Genomic DNA, 26,202 nt, shown 5'->3' with positions numbered 1-26,202 from the left:
AGTCATTTGAGTGATAGTTAGGTTAATAGTTAGCTAATAGTAACACTTCATAATGGTGACAGCCCTACATGCTACCGCCCACCGCTCCATCGCTGCTCTGGTCGTCATGTCCTGGTGGCCTTAATTTGCCAACGTCATTCATCTCTCTCTCTCTCTCTCTCTCTCTCTCTCTCTCTCTCTCTCTCTCTCTCTCTCTCCTGTCACCACCATAGGTGAGTGATGGAGATGCGAGAGTTGACGGTGGTGTCTGGAAGCTTTGTGGGATTCCAGTTCCTCTTCTCGGTGGCCAGCCCGTTCCTCTCCGCTGTGGTCGCGCCAGGAGGCTATGGTTCCCTGCCACCCACCAAGCTCACCGAGTGGAACTCCAGGTTGGTCCAAAATCGTTAAAATCATAAAGGGTCCCAACCCTACTTATAGCTGTTATTTTCACTCTGAAAGTGTAAAAATGCACCACTGGACACATTACAGTTTACTTAACCACTTAAACCCTTTTTGAGTGGAGTTCCTCAGGGCTGTACACTACTACTAGTGTCTTGTCAGTTTTCTGTTATTGTGGGGAAAGCCTTCGCTGAAAATAGCCGGTTGTGAGCTTGGCGATCGGCTATTTTCAGCGAAAGCTTTCCGCACAATGCGGATACGGATGCTGAGGTTTTAATTGGTTAAAGTAGCATAAAATACCTTTTGACATGTGGGTTCCTTTCCTTGCCACTCTTACTTTGATGGGACGTCGTTCCTCATAATCCTTTTCCATTATTGAGATACAGTATATTGACCTATTAACGCTTTTATTGCCACGCTAGGTGGCAGCAAAGTGTAGCTAACCTTTTGCCAGCTGATTCAGTGATTTTTCCATCATGTTCACAGTCTGTTGAGCAGCCCCCAGACCACAGTCTGTTGACTAGCCCCAGACCACAGTCTGTTGAGCAGCCCCCAGACCACAGTCTGTTGAGCAGCCCCCAGACCACAGTCTGTTGACTAGCCCCAGACCACAGTCTGTTGACTAGCCCCAGACCACAGTCTGTTGAGCAGCCCCCAGACCACAGTCTGTTGAGCAGCCCCCAGACCACAGTCTGTTGAGCAGCCCCCAGACCACAGTCTGTTGAGCAGCCCCCAGACCACAGTCTGTTGAGCAGCCCCCAGACCACAGTCTGTTGAGCAGCCCCCAGACCACAGTCTGTTGACTAGCCCCCAGACCACAGTCTGTTGAGCAGCCCCCAGACCACAGTCTGTTGAGCAGCCCCCAGACCACAGTCTGTTGAGCAGCCCCCAGACCACAGTCTGTTGAGCAGCCCCCAGACCACAGTCTGTTGACTAGCCCCAGACCACAGTCTGTTGAGCAGCCCCCAGACCACAGTCTGTTGACTAGCCCCCAGATCACAGTCTGTTGAGCAGCCCCCAGACCACAGTCTGTTGACTAGCCCCCAGACCACAGTCTGTTGAGCAGCCCCCAGACCACAGTCTGTTGACTAGCCCCCAGATCACAGTCTGTTGAGCAGCCCCCAGACCACAGTCTGTTGAGCAGACCACAGCTATCAAGCATCGCTATCATTGGCATTACCTCAGAAACGTTTACAGGAGCGATGCAAGACAAAATCACAAATTACATCAAAACTTTGGATGGATGGCGATTACCATGGCCAGCGCTTGTATTTCCAGATTAAAATTCTACTTTGAACAAAAGTCTATGGGATTGTGTGGAATGATTCCATAGCTGGGGGTGACGGAGGCGTTGCCTAGCAACCGGACCAATGTTAAAAGCTGATTCTCTGCCTAGCTGCTTCATATAGCCTATGGTGTAAAGGGGTGGGGGGGGGGGGGTACCTAGCGCATAACGTCCTATAGCTGGGGGGTATGAACATGTTAGCAGAGAAAGAAATAATGTTGAAAAACACATCTTGCACACCTCAAAATCACAAATCCTACCTCACGTCATCAAAATGCTATTCTAATGTCTGATTTCGTGATTTAGGTCCATTGTGCCATATATCCCACCCCAATGTTGGCCTGTTTTCACTGAATATTCGCCTAATGACATGCCTAGAATAGGGACACTAGGGTTATTTTGGTCTGTCTGTCTGTCTGTTAGGATAACAGGTGAAATTCCAATCTGGTACTTGACAGCTACACTGGAATAAGCATTGGCTCAGGGACAGGGACAGCCCATGCAAGGCCATACAAGCTGCTACTGTCCTGTACAGTATCTGGCATGCCTACTGTACTATAATGTACACACTTGCTGTCTCAATGTATGGTCCATAATTGAAAGTGTTGGCTGTTCTACTAGATCAAATATATCCCAAAATCCAAGTTTGAAGATTTACTGTACAATTTTAGGGAGAATGTAGATGAGCTGAGTAGCTTGCAAGTAGTGTGCTTGTTTCTTACCGAGCACCGCTCCACGTATTCAATATTTATGAGCAATATTTATACCATGACCACAGCGAATACAGTACTTGCCGGAGGACTCTCATTATATTCAACTACAAACCTTTGACATGGCGGTCTCATCACCTAAATAATAAATAATACGCTCAATAAAACTGTATTAGCAGTTTTACATTAGCTACAAGCTATTTGTTTATAACTTTCAACCTTTTTGGGAACATGCAACATAATGTGGTGTTTTTCATGTGTGTGATCGTACTCAGCTGGCATTTGTTTATTTGTCTTACTTAGGAATGTGTCCTTGGCCTTTCCTTGTCAGTCACCTTAAACGTGAAACCTTTCCAAACGGCACTCTTGCCGTTTGCTTTTTCAATGAAAACCGGTCATGGTGGCTCTTGTCAATTCAAGTAAGACTGTGACGAGACCCATAAAACTGTTTTGAAGTGTAGGACAGGAGAGTAGAGCGAAGCGCTGTGAGTGGGGGGAGGAGGTGGGCTGTTGGGTAGGGGTGTGTGTAGTTGTTACAACTCATATGTCTAGGGGTAAGATGAGTAGGCAACATAGGAAGGAGGAACAGGAAACCATGATCAAATGCAAGGTTTTATTATAATAATATATACTGTAATAAAACGTAACTCAAAAGTATATTTACAATAATGGCTCTTAATCAAACAAAATAAATACAATAAAGGAACAACGCCTTTCCGAAGGGCGTTCGGAACACAACAGAATAGGTTAAACAATATAAGGTAGTTTTCACAGTTAGTAGTCACACAGAGTAGAGGGTCAGAGGAAGACCATAGTGATGTTCCCCGACGAGCTGTCAGGCCCAGACTGTCTGAGTAGGCAACGGCTCACCCATGGCCACTGGGTGACACGTGACCGGCAGCCAATAAGGGAGGCAGGCGTTGATAGGAAGTAGGCCGCCTTTTTAGGAGACCAAAAGCAGGTTGGAGTCTGTTATTTCCAATGGAAGAATGAATGTGAACACAGTTTCTGAACGAAAATCTACTTTATTATCAACCTTTCTTTCTCTGTCCCAGCAACACACTCTTCGGGATCTAGCACCAGTAAACATAATGACGTTCACGAGATCTGCTGTTTTTCTGGTGCCCACAAAAGATGGTGACCATTTGTAGGATTTGTGTATCATTTAGGCTCTGGTGGCCCCCAATTGGGATGGTCTATCTTTATAAATCAACCATCTTTGCCATGTGATGTATGAGACCACTTTCACTTCCTTGTTTCGGATTTGTGGCGGTGGGGGAGTCGCAGACAGTATGAGCACTCGAGACTTGTAAGACACGTGGTGCAACATGTTGTTTGACACGCTCAAAGCATAAAGTGGTGTGTCACGTGTAGTGTTCTCATGATAATGCCATGTCTGCCTTCGATACAGTATCGATACCGTTTTTGACAACTACGGGGGACAACTCGGACTACCAGCCAGGGTGCCTGGACCGCTGAGCTGTCCAACACTAGCGTGTGTGTGTGTGTGTGTGTGTGTGTGTGTGTGTGTGTGTGTGTGTGTGTGTGTGTGTGTGTGTGTGTGTGTGTGTGTGTGTGTGTGTGTGTGTGTGTGTGTGTGTGTGTGTGTGTGTGTGTGTGTGTGTGTGTGTGTGTGTCATTTTAGAATTGCAAGTTTTAGATTTTCATCCATTAGCTCACTTTGCAAATAAGGCCAAATAAATGTACTGTTATGGTACACAGGCTTACGGTAAAAAATGGAAAAATCATAACAATACATCTTGATGAAAGTTTGGCTTTTACGCCAAGGTTCATGAACACAATGTTTCTATTTAACCACATGAAACCTGTCCTAGCGTCTCTTTTTTGGGGGCAAACATTCAAGCTCTATACAAGCTTGTAGATTGGCTATTTCCGGCCTAGAGATTTGCTGTTGAGGGGAATATAGGAGCGAACATAATAGTATACCATATCTCTGCTCAAATATCTTTGAGCGACCGTGGTATGGGGCAGGATGGGATATGGGCCATAATTGGATATGGACAAAAGTTACAAAATCAAATTGTCACAGGCTCAGCAATACTTTTGCCAGTGCTGCCCACAATGCATCTTGATGCAACGCGTTGTGTGCTTATAGATGGTCTGTTGTCGCTAAAGTATACAATATAAAACACTTGATCACAATATCCCCGCAAACCATGTGTGGATTATATCGGAACCTAGATGATGGTATTATTATTATTTATATTTTATATTTTTATATTATTATTATGGTCTAGTACTCCATGTCAGAACCCTTTATAAGGCAGACCGTACACATATATTTCGGGTGGCAGTCTTTCATCAATGCATCTCTAAAACTACAAGAAGACCACAAGCATCTGTTTCTAGAAGCTCATCAACATGATTTCACACCAGCCCTGCAGTGTATTGGCAGAGCAAAGGCTGGTTTCAAGTTCTGAATAGATAGTTTTTGGGAAGTTTAAATTCAAAGGGTAGGGCAAACCCCCCCCCCCCCCACACACACACACACACACACACACACACACACACACACACACACACACACACACAAACACACACACACCATAGTGAAGGGGTTCTCAACGTTTTTGGCTGGGGACCCCCAGAAATGCTTTGGCCATGTCTCGCCCTGCCCCTCTCCCCCCCCCCAATACAAACTGACTGCATAAATAACCTTAATAATAGATAAAATATATCATAAATTAATACTGAAACCAGATATAATAATTAACGAAAGTGTATGCATGTACTATGTGTATGTACTATCATGTAAACTTCATTTTCATTTCCCCAGCCATTCAGTTGCAATTTATTTTGCAACCCCCTCCCCCCCCCCAGGGGTCGCGACCCATAGTGGGCTATTTACTATTTAACCCTTCACACAGAGTAATAGTTGACAGCTATCTGCTATCTGTCCATATTAGCATAGTGCTGGGGGGGAATGGACCGTGGTATAGAACATAACCAGTCAAAGGCCACTGTTGCCCACCATTGCATAATAGACCAATTTCTGCGTATCGATGTGTGTGTGGGTTTTTTTATGTAACCAAGACCTTGCTTCTTCTAAGCGAGAGAAGAGGAAAGAAGACAGCCAGAGAGAGAGAGCAGGGGTTGAGAGAATATTCAGTATGTAGCAGGAATATGTGTTGTCGTGTTCTGATTCATTATCACATGCCCGACTTACAGCAACGTGATTATGAATGTTGACATACATTCATACCCATACGAAACACATGTCATCGCACTTGCCCGAATATTCTGGCATTATTATATATATACATATATATATATATATATATATATATATATATATATATATGCACTTTTTCAAATGTTAAACAAAAACAAAAGGACTTGGATACCTATGGAGAGTAAACTGTGATAGGTTGTCACTTGCCAAAAAGAATGATACAAGCTAACAACACGTCTACCAAAGTGTCATAGGACGAAAAAATTAGGCTTTAGTTGAATCCTCATGCGTGAATTACTTAATTATTACTAAACACAGCCAAATGCGTCTCTCTACGAGGCTCCGGCCACCTTGGGAGTGACCTAAGCAGGCTGCGACTTACACCGTGACCTTGGGGGGGGGGGGGGTACGATCCGTCACCCGGGACACGGCGGCTTGACGCCACGAGGAAGCTTGGGCTGCCGTCGTGATCACAATAATAAACAACACAGAGACATGACTCTCCTCCATGCAGGACGAGGCATAGCGGCTAGAGAGAGGCCTTGGCCTGTCACAACAGCACAGCCCCACACAGACTGAGAGCTGCACTGTCACTCGGCTGACCACCCCAAGATCCTGCGTGGTCATTCCATTCTTAGACGCTCGATTCATGCTCCCAGCGAAGCGGAGCTGTGCCAGCAGTTATAATGGGCTCATCCGCCCACACACTACCGCCCGTCTTTGGTGACGAGCCCTGCGGGGCCAGCTGCTGTGGCCAGTGGACCAGGGCTGTCTGTCACCATTACAACATTTCAGTTGATGATTCATTGTCATACAAATAATTTCGATTTGACGTTTGTGTGGGTGTGTGTGTGTGTGGCATTGAACATTGGAACGTATGAATACATTCCTGTTTGTCTTTAGGGCTTTGTGATAAAAAATTGCACAGGACACATATGCAATAATTTGCATAGAGGTTAAAGAAATGACTGATACTTATTGATTTTATACTTAATTAAAAGTAGAGAAAAATGTCTGATCTGCAGTCAACGCACCGTGAAGTGACGCATTGTACACATTTTCCATGTTTTGAAAATGCATAAATGTTTCAACGTGCAAACGATTATGGCTATTATGCAAAACTAATTACTATATCAAATGATTTAGACGATTATGTAATACTTGTGACAGGCCTACCCGGGGAGGGGTTGGGAGGGACAGCGTACAGTCACAGTGGCCGGGTAGAGATAAGGACCATTGGAGGTCTTGAATGTCAACTCGCCCAGGTCAGATAAGAACTCCAAGGGTCAAGGCTGCTGCTTAGCCATGCCGGATAGGATGCAGGTTTACATATGCACACACACATGAGGAGAACACAGATAGTACACAATAGATAAGTAACATGATAATGGAAGGATAGTACACAAACGGATGAGTGTGGATGGACGGATAATATTAGACACGCACAAACTGTAGTGTGCATAAGCTTTTAGCTGCCTGCTGCTGCCGTTTCCATTCGGCCCACATGTCACCACAATCATTACCCATGGACATGGTTCTGCTTCTGTTGGGGCTAGAGCGACGTTAGCGATGTTATGAACATTATGGGTATTGTCACAGCCAAATTGATCCTGTGCTCATCCTCCACACTGGAACGGCTGTGTTGTCATTTAATCATTCCCATATCGCCACTCAGGTAGCCCACATCACCCGGTCTGACATGGCTTATCTATCCAGCCAGTGACCGTGACATTATTTACCTTAACTCATGGATTAAAGTTCTCAGTCGACACAACGGATTTCCGTCATTTGGATTCCATAGTCTTCTATGGAAGCATGGCGTGCACCGGACACGAGGGACACGATCTACAATCTCACACAGTTGCCGTATTGCATTGAGCTTGTTGATCGACTATTTTTGGTTATTAGTTAACAGTATACTAGGTTTTATGTATGATATGTTCAGAAGCATCTTAAAACCTGGGGTCTGGGATATTTCATAAAAGCAAAGGTTAAAGTCTTGATCTGTGATTTCCTCAACTGGTTGGCTGTAGTTTATGCAAAGACTAAAAATGTAGATGGCATATTGTGTAGACATAGCATTCTATAGTGTACACTTATACTATACTTATAGTGTAGACTTATATAGTTTCATTGTACAAATATTCTACTGTTAGATGCATGGATTAAAGTTCTCAGTCGCAACGACTGATTTTAGTCACTTGGATTCCATAGAGGCCAGCGTGTCTGCACACTGCGAACCAAAAGTAGAAGATATTCAAGCTCACAACACGTCGCAGTGCGTCATGTTGTGAGCTTGTAGATTGGCTATTTTTAGTCAATAGTTATTTTCAGATGAATGAGTATTTGAAGTGAAACTAGCAACAGAATACAAGTTTAGAAGCATCTTCCAAAAACATCTTCTTCAGCTGGTCGGACTAAAACATCATTACGTTTTCAGTCTTGAGATTGTATTTAACTTTATTCTATGTAGACGGATGTTAGGTTCTTAGCTTACTTTGATCCTAGATGACTATTTCTATGTATTTGATGTTTATGGTGTGATTAGTATTACCATGTATTGTTCTTGCTTACTATAAGTAGCTGTAGACTAAGAGCGTCTGCTAAATGCCTAAATTGAAAATTGTATGTAGAACATATCAACATGGGTTTAGAACAGGGATGGGCAACTTTGACGATGGAATGAGCCACTATAGTTCCACACTCACTCCAAAGGGCCACTATACAGTAGTTCCACACTCACTTGAGGGTCACATTGCATGTATTACTGTCTCAGCAAAAATAGCCAATCTACAAGCTCAAAGCGCGTCGCACGCGTTCTGAGCTTGTAGATCTGCTATTTTTGCTATATTTGAATTTAAATCCTGAATAAAGCAGGTCATGTTTGCATGTTTGGAGTTGTAACTGAAATCAATCTATTCTATATTGGAGAAGTTGTCACGTGGCGCAAAAGATGTGCGCACTATCCAATGAAAAGATGTGCGCATGAAAAACAGTTCGCATGAAAAACAGTTCGCAACCCCCCCCCCCACCCCCACACACTGTAATGTGATCTCCCCTATGGATCTCCCTCTCCGCAGAGAAACCTTACCTCACGGAAGGTCGCCTCACCATTTCGCTTATTGTCTCCACCAGGCCGAAGGCATGGGGGGAGAGTATGTTTTGCACTCCGTCCGTCCGTCCGTGTGTCCGTGAGCAGCTAATCTCGGCCACCGTTAACCCGGTCGATGCCAAATTTTGCACACACACCTGGATGCCAACGATGAACCTCTGCCCCAAACTTTCCAGAACGGCCTGTTATAGCGCCACCAGGAGGCCGCTTTGTGCAAAACAAGTTTTTGCACAGTACACCTACAGATTTTGTCCAAACATCACGCAAATTGGTACACAGTCTCTCTAGAGCCATTCAACGAAACGGGTCTTTCAGATTTCTCAGACTCCATCCTGATTGGTTAAGATTGGCTTCCAAAGTTCACAGGAGTGCTCAGTTTCAAACAAAATGCTGCAAATCATGAACACATCGCGTGATTTCCGTGAAATTGTGCACCCACATTCCCACTAGGCCGAGGACGAAATGCCACATGAACAATTTCAACTCAGCCTCAAGGTGGCGCTATAACTGGCCGAAAAGTGTTTTTACCTCTGCACGGATCTGTGGATAATTTACTTTTGTTGCCCTTTTATCCAACCACCATATGAAGGCAAGCTGCAATGTCCTACATTCCTATCCTGGTGGAGACCTGTGCCCAGAAGGGCACTTTTTCTAGTTCCTTCTAAATCTCTGTATTTAAAATATAGGTCGCTCAGCGAATGTCTTAGTTACATGAACATTCTTCTTAGAAACTAACTAACTACTACGATTAGACAGATCGCGTTTGTTATTTCGCTACTGCCAGTACTTCTGATTGCACGCACACACACACACACACACACACACACACACACACACACACACACACACACACACACACACACACAACACTGCCGCGCGGATTTAAGCTGTCAAACCATACAGCATTGTCATATTTAAAAGGCGCTTTATAGCTTCTCTCAGCTCAAAGCGTGTATGAATAAGGAGATAAATGAACAGCTGACGTCGGTGGGAGAGGACGTCAGCTGTGTGTGTGTGTGTGTGTGTGTGCGCGCGCGCGTGTGAGAGGGAGGTAAACAGTCAGCAACACGTTAAATTTCTACTTCTACTAAAGAAAGAGGCAGCGATGGAGCCATAAGTCCATATCCATAAATTCGGGGACATAAATTGCACAAAATACTGTTAAACATGACGGCATCAGCCTGCTGCATCCTCCTAGCTGTTGTGTGCTAAGCTAATTATCATACAGAACCACAACAGTCAACACGGCATTGACCAGGGTTGCCACATTGACTGAGAGGGAAACAAGCAACCAGGTCTATGAAAATGTTAACAGGCCAGATCAAGTCAGAAACTGTCAAACATCATTGTCCAATGTTGTTTTAGAGCAGTGGTTCTCAAACATTTTCATGTCATGGACCACTAATATTCTATATATATATATATTTATATATATATATAATATATATATTTACTATATATACACACCGGTATATATACAGTGTACACAAACCGTATATCTAGGTGTGCCCCCAGATTTTTAGGCTATGAAAAGTGTGCCCTGGGACAAAAAAGGTTGAGTTAAGCGGTGCCCAAAAGGTAGATCGCGATCTCGGCCAGCGCCAAAAATGCTCCCCGACAGCATAATCGGAGCAAATACCGGGCAGTGTGTATGAGCCATAACGTGTTCACTACACTACACTACACTAATAAGGACACATAATAATAACTAATAACCCATCCGTTACTACATGTGGAGTCAACTCCCGCAATTTCCTTCTTCCCATAGTGCGCGGCAAAGTAACTCTGGGATGAGCGGCCGCAAAGCGGCCGCGAAATTCTAGTAATATATATATAGTGTTCTGATATTAACCTGAGGGCCACATTAAGTGAAGGTGGGGGCCGCATGTGGCCCCTGGGCCGCCAGTTGCCCATGTGTGGTTTAGAATGATAATACCTAAACGGCATAATCTTACAACATGATGTGATCACTGCCTAACAAATCGGTTATTATTTTTGCTTTATTCCATGTTAGGAAGGCTAAACGACAAGCTCACACCACGTTGTTCGTTAGATTTGAAGTGCCATATGCTTGTACTGTAGATCTGCAATTTCTTTTCCCGGCAACACTGTCTGTCATACAACAAATTATTGTCTGAGTGTCACGGGTATCAATTCAACGCTGTAAACTCCTATTGTGTGTGTGTTCTCTTAGGTTGGTGTCCACCGTGCATGCCCTCATCGTGGGTCTCTTCTGTCTGTACATCCTGTGGTACGATGACGCCGTCAACGCCGACCCCGTCTGGTAAGAGCAACTAACGGCGAAAATGGAACGGGAACGGGAGGGGCTCTCAAATACCGGAAAGTCTGACTGTGTTGGCTGATGAAGGAAAAGGGTTGATGAATAGCCCGAACGGCCAGACAACGTGAAACGCGGGGTGGGGACTATGCAATGAGCAGACTCTTAAATAGCCCCAAATAATATCCATTAATGCGGCGTGATGCATTCATCTCGTTGGCAGTGGATATATATATATATATATATATATATATTACAAGAGGAACTGAGACACCGCCGGTCTGACTTTGCAAACCAGCGGCTGTGACTGGCCCACAGCACGACAGGGGAGGAAATGGAGGAAGGGGGAGAGGGGTGTGCAATGAAGGGAGCCAGGGGGATGATGATGATGCGATGCCATTCCCTTCATCAGGACGATGGGTGGGTGGGGGGGGGGGTCTCATCTGTCAGCCAGTGCAGCTTCCAGAGAGGTGTAGATTCCCCAGATTTGCTCTTTCATTGTCTTCTCTCTCTCTACCTCTCTCTCTCTCTCTCTCTCTCTCTCTCTCTCTTTCTCTCTTTCTACTGCAACTGCTGACTGTGTGATTTGCCTCAATGAATCCTTTAAAAGTGGAATGGTAATTTATTTCTCGCCGTGTCAAATTTGATTTCTCCAGCTTTCAGATGTCTCTCTCTCTCTCTCTCTCTCTCTCTCTCTCTCCCTCTCTACTCCCTACTTGTCTCTCTGTCTTCTCATCATTCCCTCGTGTCCCCCTTCCTCTTCGGCTCATAGCGGATGGAGTCTGACCAACAAGGCTCCTTTTCACATCACACAATAGCAGCCTGGTCTTCTGCCCCCTCCCTCCCCCTCCCTGCTGCCTGAAACCGACACAGCACCAGCTCCTCGCTCTTTAAAAAAGGCCTGATCTTATGTGCTCCATCGGTATGGCGAACATGGCCTGTGAGAGCTTGTAGATCGGCTCTTGTTCGGGGGCGTGAGACGTGGCCGTACGACAGAGCATAAATAAAATGAGGCATTGCTCTCCTTTTGTCTGTGCTGTCGGCCCCGGCTGGCAGCCCTGATGGAGCGAGGAGAAACCCCAGGGTGGGCAAGGTTGCAGGAAGAAAAGATGGAAGAAAAAAGGGGGGTGAAGGAGAGGAGCAGGCCACCGGCGCAGGCACACACACACACACACACACACACACACACACACACACACACACACACACACACACACACACACAGTTACTTTACAGGAACTATTTTGTCATGTGGCAGTGATTCTCAAAGGACCCCCAGTTCTTTACACATTTGGGTGAAGGGCCACCCCCATTTGGTTCACCTGTAACTCCCTCGCATCAACTAACGTCGTTATTTTTACCCCAAACGCCTCGGACAGGGCAGACAAAAGGCATTTGTTGTGTTTTGTTTTGCTTTTCATTAGTTACACCTTTATCCAAGCCTCGTGTTTTCTTTCCTCTTCCTTCACGTGTAAAGTTAAGCAACAAAAACATGAAGAGCTTACCCCCACATCCCTGCAGAAACCAGTAGCTTAGCTAGCATCAGCGGTGCAGCGCTGCATCGTATGGCAGTCTTAAGTATTAATGGTAGCCTCATTGCGACACAGAGGTGGTGTAAGCGTTAATTCAGTCAATCAGATTGGGTTGCGGCATCGTTAAGAGCGGTCACGCGGCCGGCCGCCTGCCGCACCGGAGCCAGCCACAACGTTCACAGCATGTCATTCTGTGTGCTGCAGCTTAGCAAGCTCATGTGCACAGCCTGCGTCTTTGTGCACACCTTCACAATACTATTCTTTTTAGAGCTGGGACATGCACCGTGAATGGTACATTTATATAACGCCCTTATCCGACGCACATTGCAATGTGCAGCATTTTCCCATTCTCTCTCTCTCTCACACACACACACACACACACACACACACACACACACACACACACACACACACACACACACACACACACACACACACACACAGAAATGACCAGGACCAGAAACTCCTGCCCAATACGGCTGGGCGATATGACTTGAAATCAATATCACGATTATATAAAACCTTTGACCCGACCACAATTAATGAATGGTTATTTAAAAAAGAAAATGGTGAAAATAGACTATCTACAAGTAGATCTGAAATTACATGTTATCGGAATGGCATAGACTCACCGATACCAGCATTTTAGGAAATATCGGCAGCTTTTGTGATCATGGTATTGGAACAACTCTAGTATACGTAGGCATAGACTTGTGAAATGTCAAATATTGTGATCTATGTTGCTAAAGAAGAGCAGTGTTCTTCCAAGAAGCTTGCCAACGACTGGCAACATCAGAACTGAAAATTCTGTACTTCCCGTTCATCTACAAGAGAGAAAACTTTATAGCCTTCTAAATCTATCACCTGGCATGCACGCCATAGTCCAGAGAGTCCATAGTTAGAATGTGGAGTTGTTTCAAAGTTACAGTACTTTAACTGGATTAGACTGATATGATTATCAATCAGCCTTTGGACTTTGCCTTCTGGTGGCTGTATCAGGCTCTGTATCTTAGAGAGGGTGTTAACTCAGTCATATCTTCAATCATGGCATATCTTTACTTTTAAGTGCTTTTGCAAAGTGATGCATCATAATGATCAAGATAGTAACAGCACTCTGTTGTTACGTTGACTAATTGGATTCAATTAAGATTTAATTGCTTTATTACTAAACCCGTGGCCAACAAATAAATGGAACCAAATGGACCTGTTAGGGTCTATTTGCTTCTATTTTTACAGATGGATAAATGAACACTGAGGATTTTACGGTGCATACCAAGTTGTATCTCATTTTGGTCACGTGCATTTGACATCTGCATTTAGCTGATGTTCTAATCTGGAGCAAACTACCATGAGAGAACGGTGACTTGATCTTTTATTTTTATTTTGATCATTTTTATCCCATGCTTTTGCAACCCATTTTTTCACCCAGTGTCAATTATCTAATGTAATCCTGGGCGCTACACTTCCTCTGACCTCATGCTTCCTTCTATGCATGAGGAGTCCAAGCCACTTCTTTTCACCTGACAGAGGGGAGTTTCTCTGGCCGGGCGTAGCACGTGGAAGGAACACGTTATTCCGACCAGTTCCTTTCCCCTCACATGGCTATTGATGGAATACTTTTTACTATACTATACTATAGAGGCCAACCTCCCACCTAATCCTGTCTCTGCAACGTTACGTAGGAAGTATTTCTCATCATACTACCAGTAAGACGCCTGAGTGCAAGAAGCGACCTCGCCCTAAAGGGCGATCTCTTGTGCACGCATCCGCCTGGGTGACAGCAGACTGCTGGGCGAGTGCTGGCGCTTTGGAATGGGGGGTCAGATCAACATATCTGCCTGGGTGACAGCAGACTGCAGGGGGAGCGCTGGCGCTTTGGCATGGGGGGTAAGATCTTAATTTTCGGGCCTGTTAAGAACTAGTTTTCGCTGGTTGCCAGGCGCGGCTGCACTAATAACTTTGGGGCAGGCCCGTCTATAGTTTAAATGGACAGGTAGAGGTATCCATTCCAGAGTTTACATATTATATATATGACATATACGTGAACACAGGGGCGGCCTTAAGGATCGGGAGGCCCTGTTCATGACGTCATCATTTTAATAATTATTAATTATTAAAAGATTATCCTCTCTCTCCTCTCTCTCTCTCTCTCTCATTAGCAGGCAACAGTGCAGCACTATCACTCTCTCTGTTTCCCCTACTGGCCCCTACTGGTACATACTGGTGCTCATTAACGTCACATAGATGGGTGAACACAGACACATGGACATTGCTGTTCTTTGGAGTGGTTGCACCACTCAAAAATCAAAGCATGAACAGCATACACAGCCAAGTAGAAAAATACACAAAAGCAGCTTTATTAAACATTTTTTTACTTTGTCTTGAAATTACTGTAATGTACTGGAAGGCAGCATATAGACTATACAATGACGCAATCACAACTCTCAGCGCTGCTAGTGCAGTGAGTGCACACACTGGAAAGTGGGAACAATTACAACCAAACAACACAGGTCAACGTGACATGACAGGTTGAGTACCTGCAGTGACTATTAGCTGCTGCCAACTAGGTAAGTGGACGTACAGGATGAGGCTGAATCATTGACAAGGCTGATTGGAAGGCTGCGATGCAATGCAATATTACTACTACTACTACTTACTACCTTACTACTACTACTACTACTACTATTTTTTTTGGGAGGCCCCTGGAGGCTCGAGGCCCGTTGAAACCATTGAAACGATTGAAACATATATAAGGCCGCCACTGCGTGAACATATATGGAGATGTGATGTCACGATATTATGGGGCATTCCCATATATGGTCATGCCTGGGGTGACCAACCAACCAACCAACACACTGCACGATTCCATAGTAAATGCGACCTGCGACAAGGGAGACATCGAAGAGGAAGGATGGATGGGGAAGGATCAACATATGGAATGTCAGAACAGGTCTGACATACCCGGTATATTATCCATATTTGGAGATCTAGCAGATTTACTATGATGATTTACTATGTCCATCCCTGATGATGTTACGATGACCTGGGCACCATATATGGGGGCTGATGTCACGTGATGTCACAAGGACCACGGTTTTAGTTTTAGATAGGACACACACACACACACACACAAACCTCTGACAGACGGTACATATGTATGTGTTGTGTGTGCCAGGCTACCAGCGGTGTACGTTTACAACGCACAGAAGCCCTGATGACCCGGGGCACTGGCTATGCGACACTCCGGTGGCCGGGAGGGAGGCGAGTGTCGGATGTCCGTTGAACCGGAGAAACGTCGGTGCATTGTTGTTTTTGAATGGCTCCGTTTAGCAGATGCCTTTTAGCCAGGGCACCTGACGGCCAGCGCTACAGATCCTGGGGGCACGGGGGGGTTCCACGGTATCAACATGACGCTTGCTGTTGATTCACAACTTTTCAGGTTGAAGTCGGAGCCATCTGTGGTGGTGAAGGAAGTTCTCAGATCTTATTACTGAAGTAGAGGAAAAAAAGGAGAAATTACAGACTCAGTGGTTAGTGTCTGCCCTGAGATTTGTCCCGGCCGAGGTCATGGTTTATAGCCGGGGAGCCACAGGCCCAAAAGCTCAAGGAATAGAGATTAAACTGTGATGTCATGACACACTTTTTATTTGTGTTCTTCTATTCACTTGGTCATTAAGATCCACAGAATGAGAGGTCTACTCTCCCGGAAACATCGCAAAAATTTCCAAATTTCATTATGCTTTAAGTAGCATGTGACATGTCAAACTAGGGGGTTTCATGATTCTGAATCCATTCCAAGCATTAGTTTTGCACGAAAAGCACTCCTTGGCCTAAATTCGGCCATAGCCACTTGCCCAAATGTGCCCAAATGTGCTGACCTCATCACATTTGTGATGACGGCTCTGGCCGTTTTTTTCCGCGATGTTTCCGGATGTCATGACATCACAATTTGGGTGACCGGCTATTAAGTAGTCATATGACATGAGTGGGGCCATGTGCATTTTCAGAGCATGATTTCATTGATCAATCGTTTTTTCAAGGTTTTAAATTAAACATACCATGAATGAAATTCTTAATGTTTTTTTTTCAATTATTTATGGGCCTACTTGCAATATCCTCAGGGCCCACCAGTGGACCCTGGCCCACAGGTTGAGAATCGCTGATGCTTTACACATGAAACAAATGCTTAAAAAGTCTTCTCGGACGCATTAGCCGTGTTGTGTACAAACAGTGGCGTTGACGCGCCCTCCCCGGCTGATAGAGGGCAAACAGAAGGCCTTCCTCTGTCAACATTTGCCGATGTGCTTTGTGTCAACACGTGGCTCCAGGTCACCCAGGGAAACCAGCTACAGTATAGCCAAAAAGAAAAAAGACTAATCAGTGATTCAGTTATGACTGCGTTTGCCCTCACACGTGATTTGAGTTATAATTATATATACACGTTACATTTGGGTGTCACGCACCGAAGAGGCAGATCTGCGAGTTCACAGTGGGTCGGACTGCAACGCAATGTGAACTGCAATGTGGCTTCTAGTAGTCTGCAGCATTGAGTTGTAGTAGTTTACCATCATAAGAACATTGTTTGTAAATTGCTTTAGATTTCCCAAAAATTGTATGAAGCTTTCCTCCCCTTCTTGTTTAAATTGAGCAATAGCTCACAACTGTTTTTTGGTTTGGTGTTTTAAGCGGCAATCAGTACCTTTATGTCCTGTCCGGGATTCGAACCCCGGTTTCCCGCACGAGAGACCAAAACATCCACCGCTCAGTCTAGAGGCTTATCCTGGGGAGATGTTCAGGCAGGGCTACTTGTGGCCTATCCAACATCAGGGTCTTAATGTCTCAGTGGAAGAGTAGGGAGACTACCTCCAACAACTGCAGATGTGCTAGTTATATTCCATTAACACACTCTGCTATACCGATTGGTTAAGATTTATTCATTAAAATGACCACCTCTTTTTCCTTTTTTCCACAGGGGGGATCCTAATCTGGTCAAACTCAACGTAGCCATAACCTGTGGTTATCTACTATATGGTGAGCTGTGTGTTGGTCTTCTGTCATACACATTAGGGCTGGACCATATGAGTTCAGTTCAATATCACAACTATGCCAGGCTTTTGCCTCGATTACGAGTAACAAATGAGCATGTATGTACCGTGAAAATTGCAGGTCTATAAGCTACAACGCTTTGTGACTCGTGATAATAATAATAATTATTATAATAATAATATTAAAACTGTATTTGTATAGCACCTTTCATCACATGAAATGCAGCTCAAAGTGCTTTGCAGAGAAAAATACAAGCCAATTCATAAAACAACATTAAAATAATAGCAGTATAAGGCAATACAGTGAGGACATGAATAACAAGGATTTTAAAAGCTCAAGTAAAAGCAAGAGTGAAGAAGTAGGTCTTGAGATGTGCTTTAAAAATGTCTACAGAGGCTGCCTGTCAAAGGAGTTTGTTCTACACTGTCGGCCTGTAGAAGCGGAAACCTGCTTCACAGTGTTTTTAAGTTGCCATTTGTTTTGGCACATCGATTAGGCCACTAGTGGAGAACCTGAGGGGGCAGTTTGGGACATATCTAGGTAGGAAGGTGCGAATACTTATGAAGGGTAAAGGAACTGGTTGGAATAACGTGTTTTTTCCACGTGTTACGTCCAGCCATGGAAATTCCCCCCTGCCAGATGAAAAGAAGGGGCTTGGACTCCTCCTGCATAGAAGGAAGCATGAGGTCATTCCGTTGCTCTCCCCAGGTTGGCAGAGGGAGTGTAGCGCCCGTGGATTACACTGGGTGAAACAATGGGTTCAAAATCGTGGGACAAAATGTATTAACCCATTTTGGGCGGGAACCCCTTTTTGTGTTTTAAAGCATTATGTTATAATTTAGCTATTGAAAAATAGCAGATCTACAAGCTTGTAGGTCTGCTATTTTGGAAAAATCGTGAAAATGTGGCACAAATATTTGAATATAATTATATTTTTTCAGAAGACTTCATTTATTTTGACGTCAGGCCTAAATGGGTTAACCTAGGTGCAACGTGTTGTGATCTTGTAGATCGGTTATTTTGCTCACCACTGTTGTACAATGAAGTGTAATACAGGACATGAGTGTTAAATCAGACTAATCGATTGAGTTTTTAAATTTTTAAATAGATTTTTTTTCGTGTCAACTTGATATATAAGACTTTTATATTTTTAAGAAATCTGCTTCTCGATTATTCAATTACCTTTTACTAGGCAGACAGGGATGAGACAGATTTGGGTTCTAAATGTCAGTTTGGATATATCTTTGGGTCCCTGTGTGCCTTTCAACCTTCTCCACTCTTCCTCTCCTAGACCTTGTGCTCCTGGCATGCAACTGGAGCACTATGGGTGACAGCTTTTTCGTCTGTCACCACTTGGCGGCGCTCTACGCTTATGGATACGTCCTGGTGAGTCCACACTCTCCTCAAGCAGCTAAACCACTGACTGCTTCGATGGGAACTTAACCTGTGACGCCACATGCTTGGAAGGAATTGACAGTATTGTATATCCACTGTATGTTTTATACAGTGGATGGTCTAGTTGCTATCGGGTGGAAACCTTGTATATCCTAAAGTCTTACTTTTTCAGGGAATGGACAAAATAACCTGTGTTCCAATTAATGGGTCCAATAGTTATTATTTAGTCACAAGCTCTTGTTAATACTTTCCAATTCATCAGTTCAATATTTATAAAACCTGCAGACAGACATTTTCAAAAAAAGATATGTTAATGACGTTTAGAAGATTTAGAACACTTTCCTGGGGGTCTTTATGTGTGTAATATGTGGTTTTAGATATTTTAGAATTTAGATTTTAGCAGTGAGCCCAGTCTCTCTGGTGTCTTTGGCACTGGGCTCACTTACTTCCTGGACTACAATTCCCATAATGCTTTGGTGCACTGCTCCTCCTTGTGGATAAAACCTAAAATATCTAAAACCACATATTACACACATAAAGACCCCCAGGAAAGTGTTCTAAATCTTCTAAACGTTTTTTTGCAAAAAGGGTGAAGTTTCCCTTTAACTGACTTTCAACCTGCCTGGCGTCCATATTTTGAACTTATGTCATGTTAACAATTTCAAAAATAGCAGCTTTACAAGCTTGCAATGTTTGCAGGTTGTCAATTTAGCTACTTTTGTGTGACACTGTAATGCGCTGAAATATGAAATAGGTAGAACTTAAATTAAAAAAAAAAAAGGAAATCTTGATATACAAGGTTTGTGCCCGACGGTGACGATATGCATTTTAGGTTCAAGGTTGTACTTTATTGTCTTGTGTACAACAGGTAGTGGTACATTAGAGTAAAACTTATTTTAGTTTGGAATTACTTCAGACAATGCAGCAGCATAGATTAGTACTTATTTCATTATGTCTATTTGTGGTAACATGTTTTGTTTTTTCTTTTCTTCTGCAGACCCAGGGTGTGCTTCCCTATTTTGCCAACTTTCGTCTCATCTCAGAATTATCCACACCTTTTGTGAATCAAAGGTAAAGTGGTCCCGGTGCCTGTCTATTCTTCAAGTTTCACATGTATCAATGACATCCATTTCTTGCCTGGCTGAGTAAAGCCAGGCAAGAAAAGACAAATTAAATTAAGAACAGATTTCTCATTTGCATTTGTGGCCTGGCAAAGGTTTAGGCCTTTTGAGGGAAAGGGAAAATAAGGGGCTAAAATAAAGCGGGTTAAAAGAAAAGCTAATAAAACACAAAATCCCAGTAAAAGAAGTAAAAGAAAATCAATATAAAAACACAATAAAACATAGATTTATCCACCAGCTTAGATTTTATTTAATTAGAATTTGGTGAAAGATAGATCACAATAAAATCACAACATAACTAACTTAAACCCAGGATAACACATTAATACATAATGAAACAACTTTTCCAACTCACAGTTGTCAACAACACACATGGGGAGTGACCTCCCTGGTCAATGTTTAGCTTTTGATAACAACGTACTAGCTACTACGTGTGCAGGTCATGAATGAACGTGGCTGTATTCAGCCATGTATTAGCCACACTATTCCGGGAAACTCTGGATGGCAAACTACTAGCATGATGACACCGGTTCTCAACGTAAGGTTTGTTGAGGCAGTTTCAGGGGGTACGCAGCTGGGACGTACTATGAAAACATGCAAAACCTGTCCGTCAGTCAGGTCACGCCTCCATATACCATTACGCCTTGTGACATCACGTGCCTCCATATACTGTATGGTTGTCAGTCCATTACGCCTTGTGACACATCACACCACCATATATGGCCGTCAGTCCATCAAGCCTCGTGACACGCTCCGTATATGGCTGTCTCCATATATGAAGATCACGACACTGACCTCATCAAACCCTGCATAGCCATACGTGGAGAAGTCTGGATCATCACCCAGATCTGCATATATGGAGCCGGCCAGCAACTCTACATCTGACCTCAAACCCTTAGATCTTTGTATATGTAGCTGACCTCTTCTGACATTCCATCTGTTGATCCTTTCCCACCCGTCCTTACTCTTCAATGTCTCCCTTTTGACTGATACCTGTCCATTCAAACTCTAGACGGACCCGCCCCAAAGTTATTAGTGCAGCCGACAACAAGCCTGAAAATGAAGGCCCCGCCCTACCTGGGCCCTCATCAAACCCTGTACACTCAAGGCACTGCCCCCGCTGCCACCCTTAGATCCCTTAGAAGCCAGCATGTCTTCAATGGAAGCATGTTGTGCAGCGGAATTGGCCTATTCTACAAGCTCTGTAGAATATAGGCTATTTTCGGTTATTATTTCAAGATTAAAGCATTTGAAGTGGTCAACTAGCAATATGCATGAAACCCTGTTACCCTAATGGTCTCGGATATTTCATAAAAGGCAAATGTTAAAGCCTATGATTTCTTCATCTGGTTGGCAGTGTGTTGAACAGCAGGAACAACATTACTAAAACGTTATAATTTTACATAAATGATTGTGTTAATTGTTTAGCAAACAGTGCTAGTGTGGGTGGCTCCTTTCACAAATCGCACATTAGGACCTTTATTTTATTTAGCATTATTCCATGCTTACAGAAACGTGCACACCACATAGAGTAGAGCCCCACTCCGTATTCCAAATCCTCTCTTCTCCCCACCAGGTGGTTCTTCGAGGCGCTGAAGGTCCCCCGTCAGAACCGGCTGGTGGTGGTGAACGGCGTGGCCATGGCGGTGGCCTTCTTCCTGGTGCGCATCGCCGTCATGCCCACCTACTGGGCGAGCGTCTTCGCCACATTCGGCACGGAGGCCTTCGACCGCCTGGGCACCGGCCCCCAGGTGGCCTGGATCACCTCTTGCATCGCCCTGGACGTGCTCAACACCATCTGGATGTACAAAATCGCCCGTGGCTGCTACAAGGTCCTGACGGGCCGAGGAGGTGGCGCCGGGCGCAAAGCAGAGGCCCTGCCCCCCTCTGACAAGCACAACCACGTGAACAACCACACAGACTAGTGGGAAGAGAAACCATGGGGGCTAGCGGAGCACAGGAGGAACTGATCTCCAAGTACTGATGTCAAGAGGGGCGGAGGCATCCCTCCTCCCTAACGTACACACACGTGCAGAGACACACACACACACACACACACACTTCCTCCTCGCCTACCGCTCCATCTACTTGAAACTGGCTAGCGGTGTCGGGGCGAGAGACCCACCGGAGGGAGGCCTCCCTCGCACACACAGACTGGCAGAGTTGTTGTCCACAGATTGGCAGCCTGCTGCGTTTGGTGGGAGTCTATGAGGCACAGGTGTACTGTTGTGTACTGTTGTTGACTTATTACTCATCTGTTTATCATCACTCTCTCTCTCTCTCTCTCTCTCTCTCTCTCTCTCTATCTATCTATCTATCTATCTATCGCTGTATCTTGCGTCTGACCCCCCCTCCCTGCTCTGGACTTCAACCAAAGCCCTGTCATCTGAAGTGCCTGTGAACAATGCAGGAAAGCAATAATTCGTAGAGGGAGAGTCATCGAGTCAACCCCAAAAATTCCCACCTTTTGGAAGTCGAGCATCTCGTTTTCCAACACAACACAACACAACACAACACAACACGTTCTGGAAGTCCTCTTTGTGTTGCCCTCTGCGTGTCCCGTCCATGCTGGCGTGGAGCGGGGCCCCTTCATGTTTGGGCCCTGCTCCAGAGGACCTCAACGCAGACCCAACGAAAGACACCGCAATGCCTCTTAGGACAGAACACACTCTTACCTGCTGTGGCCTCCTTCAAAACACACATGGCGCCTGCCTGCACAGCCCGCCATGTCCCTCTCCTTTAACGTCATCTAGGTCCGGGACGAGGGGGAAGTGAACGCCAGCCACCAGCCAAGCGCCACTATATGTGACCCGCACGGCTGCAGGGGTTCGTTTTTTGAGAGTATCCAGCCGTCACTTTCAGACTTCTGCTAAAAGAATCTAATATATATACAATACGGTAAGCTAGTACAGCAGATTAAAAGAAAGATAATACCGGAGAGAGAAGATGACGAGGACAAACGGACGGCAGGGAATGATCATCCTAACAGCTAGCATCTCCACTGCGTGTCGCGTTTTGCCTTTTCAGTATCCCCCCCCCCCCCCCGACAGGCCCATAATCCTGTTCAGAGCCCGTTTTGGGCTCACTTCGAGGCGAGCCGTTCTGAGGACATTCTTTTCAATTTGTTTTTATTAAGTTTGACTTTCCTCAGTTAATCGTGTGTGTGTGTGTGTGTGTGTGTGTGTGTGTGTGTGGGTGTGTCACCCTGCATCACCCGGCCATTAAACCCCAAGTCGCCGGGGCGAACATCACAGTCACCACAACCTCCCTCTGCCTCACTGGTTCGACGCCAACTCTACCCAGCCTTATCTTTTTTTAGTTTTTAGTTTTAGTTTTTTTTGTTCGGTTCAGTTCGGTTCTACCTCGCCCTGCCTCCCCTAGTCACCTCCATTGACTTGTTCAATCCCTCCATCGTGAGAATGATAAAGCAGCCTTCTTTTTTCTCATAAGAGGGATTTTAACCTTTGAACGAGAATCTATTTCTCCCCCTATTATGCCTTGTTCAGTGGGCCTGAGACACTTTAATACTCTCTGGTTTTCTCCCTCTGCTGACTGGATCTGGCACTTTCCCCAGCCAACGGCGCCAAACAGGACAGCTCTATAAAGCTCTGTTTAAGCCCAATTTATACTTTGCCGCACAGCTGTGGAGCGCACCGAAAGTAGCCAACCCAAAAGCCCACAACGCGTTGGGGATGCGACACGTTGTGTGACTTGTAGATTTGCAGTTTCCGGCGTGCGACGGAGCATAAATTAGGCTTTACTCACTACTACACTGTGTCTATTGTGTCTCTTAGTAAGGCACCTTTTGAGGGGGACGGGGGGGTCTTTTAAGCGTCCCATTTCTCTCCGACATTTCTGGGAGAACTTATGGAGGCAGGTTACTGGCATTGTCCGGCAACGGGGGCTGTGTTTCTCCTAGCTTCTGCAAGTGTGCGTGTGGAAATGTGTATTCTTGCGCGTGCACGTGCATGCTATGTGTCTGTATGTGTGTCTGTTGCCTTTTTATTTATTTATTTATATATATATATATATATATATATATATATATATATATATATATATATACACACACACACACACAAAACACCACATGGTGCTCTTCCTTCTGCAGAATGTCAGGTGTAGAAACGCTAGCAATGTGACATTAAAGTAAAAGAAATCACATACGATCAACTAATTTCTCTACACCCTTCTGAGAACGTCCCGCTTAGTTTTTTGTATGAGCTGATTTGATCAATTGAAATCATCGCTGAGCGCATGATAAAAGGTTAACTATTTTTTAATGCCTAAGTAAACACAGCTGGGATAGACATATTTGTTTGATATTGCATTTTTCAAAACTTAAAACAATTTATTTTAATCCAGTATGCTTAGTCTCTTGGGAGCATATTGAATGCATGTTCCTGCAATTATATTTTTTTTGTGTCAATTTTTTTATGCCCATGCTCGCCTCGCCCCTCCTTTTGCACGACTATGGATACACGTCAGCACTAAGGGCATTTTGTTGGTGATCTCTTGCTAGCACAACAGAGAACATTACCTATACTTAGGCCTGATTTGACTGGGTTGTGGATGTACACGTAGCTGATGTCCAAGCGTGCAATGCAACACATTGTGAGCTTGTACAGTTAAATTCGTAACTATTTTACGTAAAATACTTACGAATAGTTACATCCTGACGGTCCAATAGAAACACTATATGGCCCACTAACCAAATCACTGAAGAGCGAAGGAAACAAATAACGTGACTCTACAGAGAGTGGGAACGTTTGCACACGCCGCTAGAGTGTTCCTAATCTTATTTTTATTTTATTTTTTTCTTGTTTTGTTTTTTTTAATCCCTGGCACTGTGTGTGTCTGTGTGTCTGTGTGTCTGTGTGTGTGTGTGTGTGTGTGTGTGTGTGTGTGTGTGTGTGTGTGTGTGTGCGCGTGCGTGCGTGTAACTGAACGGCTGGTGGGATGGGAGGGTCCCGAGAAGGTAGACACTGTGGAAATACAAAGCACACACTCCCATACGGAGCGATGACTCTGTGACTCCCTGTACTTGCTGTCTACCACCACAGAGGAGGGGCTCATTTTTGTTGTGCCTTCACGCAAACTGGGTGGAGGGGTTGGGGGCGCGATGCAGTCGGATGGACATCTTTTTGGATCAGCATGAACTTTTTAATGTAAAACTCAAGTGACTCTTGTCTTTTCTCCTGCTAGGATAATCTCCTCTATATTCTATATATGTATACTGTGTGTATATATTTTTCTACCCTGCCTGCACAATGAATAATCCGGCCAAGTATTATTATTATTATCCAAAGCTGTTCCCTCTTGTGTGGGAAAAGACGGTGTTGTGTTTGTTTTTCATGCTCTGCTGAACACAGGGGCATGTTTCTTATGAATGTTGATTGTGGGATGTTTTAGTGGCATTACGATGAACTGCAAAATGTCCGGATCCCAGGATGATGAGACTGGAGAAAAAAAAAAGATCAGAGATTTTTGACTCACTTCATTTATTTACGTGGGTAGTGGGTAGCTACTGTAGGCTCCCTGTCATCTTCCAGGCCCCCAATACTCAAAAGCTGTGAATAATTATGAAACAATACTGTAATATTGTTTATTTAGTCCAGGAATTCTAGCAATTTAACAACTAACTACAGTGTCTGTGTTGAGTTTTGTGAGATGTTTTTTTTTTTTTGTGCTTGCCTGTAATTCTGTGACACACTTTGTCATAGCCTTTTTTGGTTTTTGGTTTGTTTTTTGGTTTAGTTTTTATTCCATCTTTAGTTGCCTTTATGAGACTGGCGTTTATTCTCTGGTACGTCTTGGTACAAATTGCACAGATAGAAATATGTGCTGCCTCATTGTCCAACCAATGGACAAGCTATTGATTAGAAAAGTCAGCTTTTTTTTTTGTCCATGAGTTTCCTTCAAAATATATTTCAAGATCCATTTTTGGGTGTTTTATCCCACAACTTTTGATTGATTCAAAATCCCTAAGAAAGATGAACCCCCATTTGGCTGCCGTCGCTCTGAGGCCCGAGCCCCCCGAATTGTGGACAAAACATATTCTCATATCAGGAACTGAACGACCTCGGTTGCCTTCGTGTGGTCCTCAGGGAGGCCGGCGACGCCTGTGGTTTATTTACAGAAGGTACAAATGG

The 26,202-nt window shown here is 44.4% G+C and overlaps 1 protein-coding gene across 2 annotated transcripts in view; it reads left to right on the top strand.

Moving 5' to 3' along the window:
• Positions 1 to 24,027, top strand: part of tlcd4b (TLC domain containing 4b) — a 33,196-nt gene extending 9,169 nt beyond the window's left edge. The window contains exons 2-7 of one of the 2 annotated variants that reach the window (XM_083780721.1): positions 213 to 368; positions 10,873 to 10,962; positions 17,461 to 17,519; positions 18,826 to 18,920; positions 19,927 to 20,000; positions 21,627 to 24,027. In XM_083780721.1, coding sequence (XP_083636847.1) covers positions 220 to 368; positions 10,873 to 10,962; positions 17,461 to 17,519; positions 18,826 to 18,920; positions 19,927 to 20,000; positions 21,627 to 21,975 — 816 coding nt within the window. In that variant the 5' untranslated portion in view covers positions 213 to 219 and the 3' untranslated portion in view covers positions 21,976 to 24,027. Of the gene's footprint in view, positions 1 to 212; positions 369 to 10,872; positions 10,963 to 17,460; positions 17,520 to 18,183; positions 18,243 to 18,825; positions 18,921 to 19,926; positions 20,001 to 21,626 lie in introns of those variants that run through there. The other variant, XM_083780722.1, reaches the window with a different exon arrangement.
• The last annotated feature ends 2,175 nt before the right edge of the window (positions 24,028 to 26,202 follow it).

Source organism: Protomyctophum parallelum (assembly GCF_964188405.1).
Source record: "Protomyctophum parallelum genome assembly, chromosome: 13".
NCBI lineage: Eukaryota > Metazoa > Chordata > Actinopteri > Myctophiformes > Myctophidae > Protomyctophum > Protomyctophum parallelum.
This window is presented reverse-complemented; position numbering and strand designations above follow the sequence as displayed.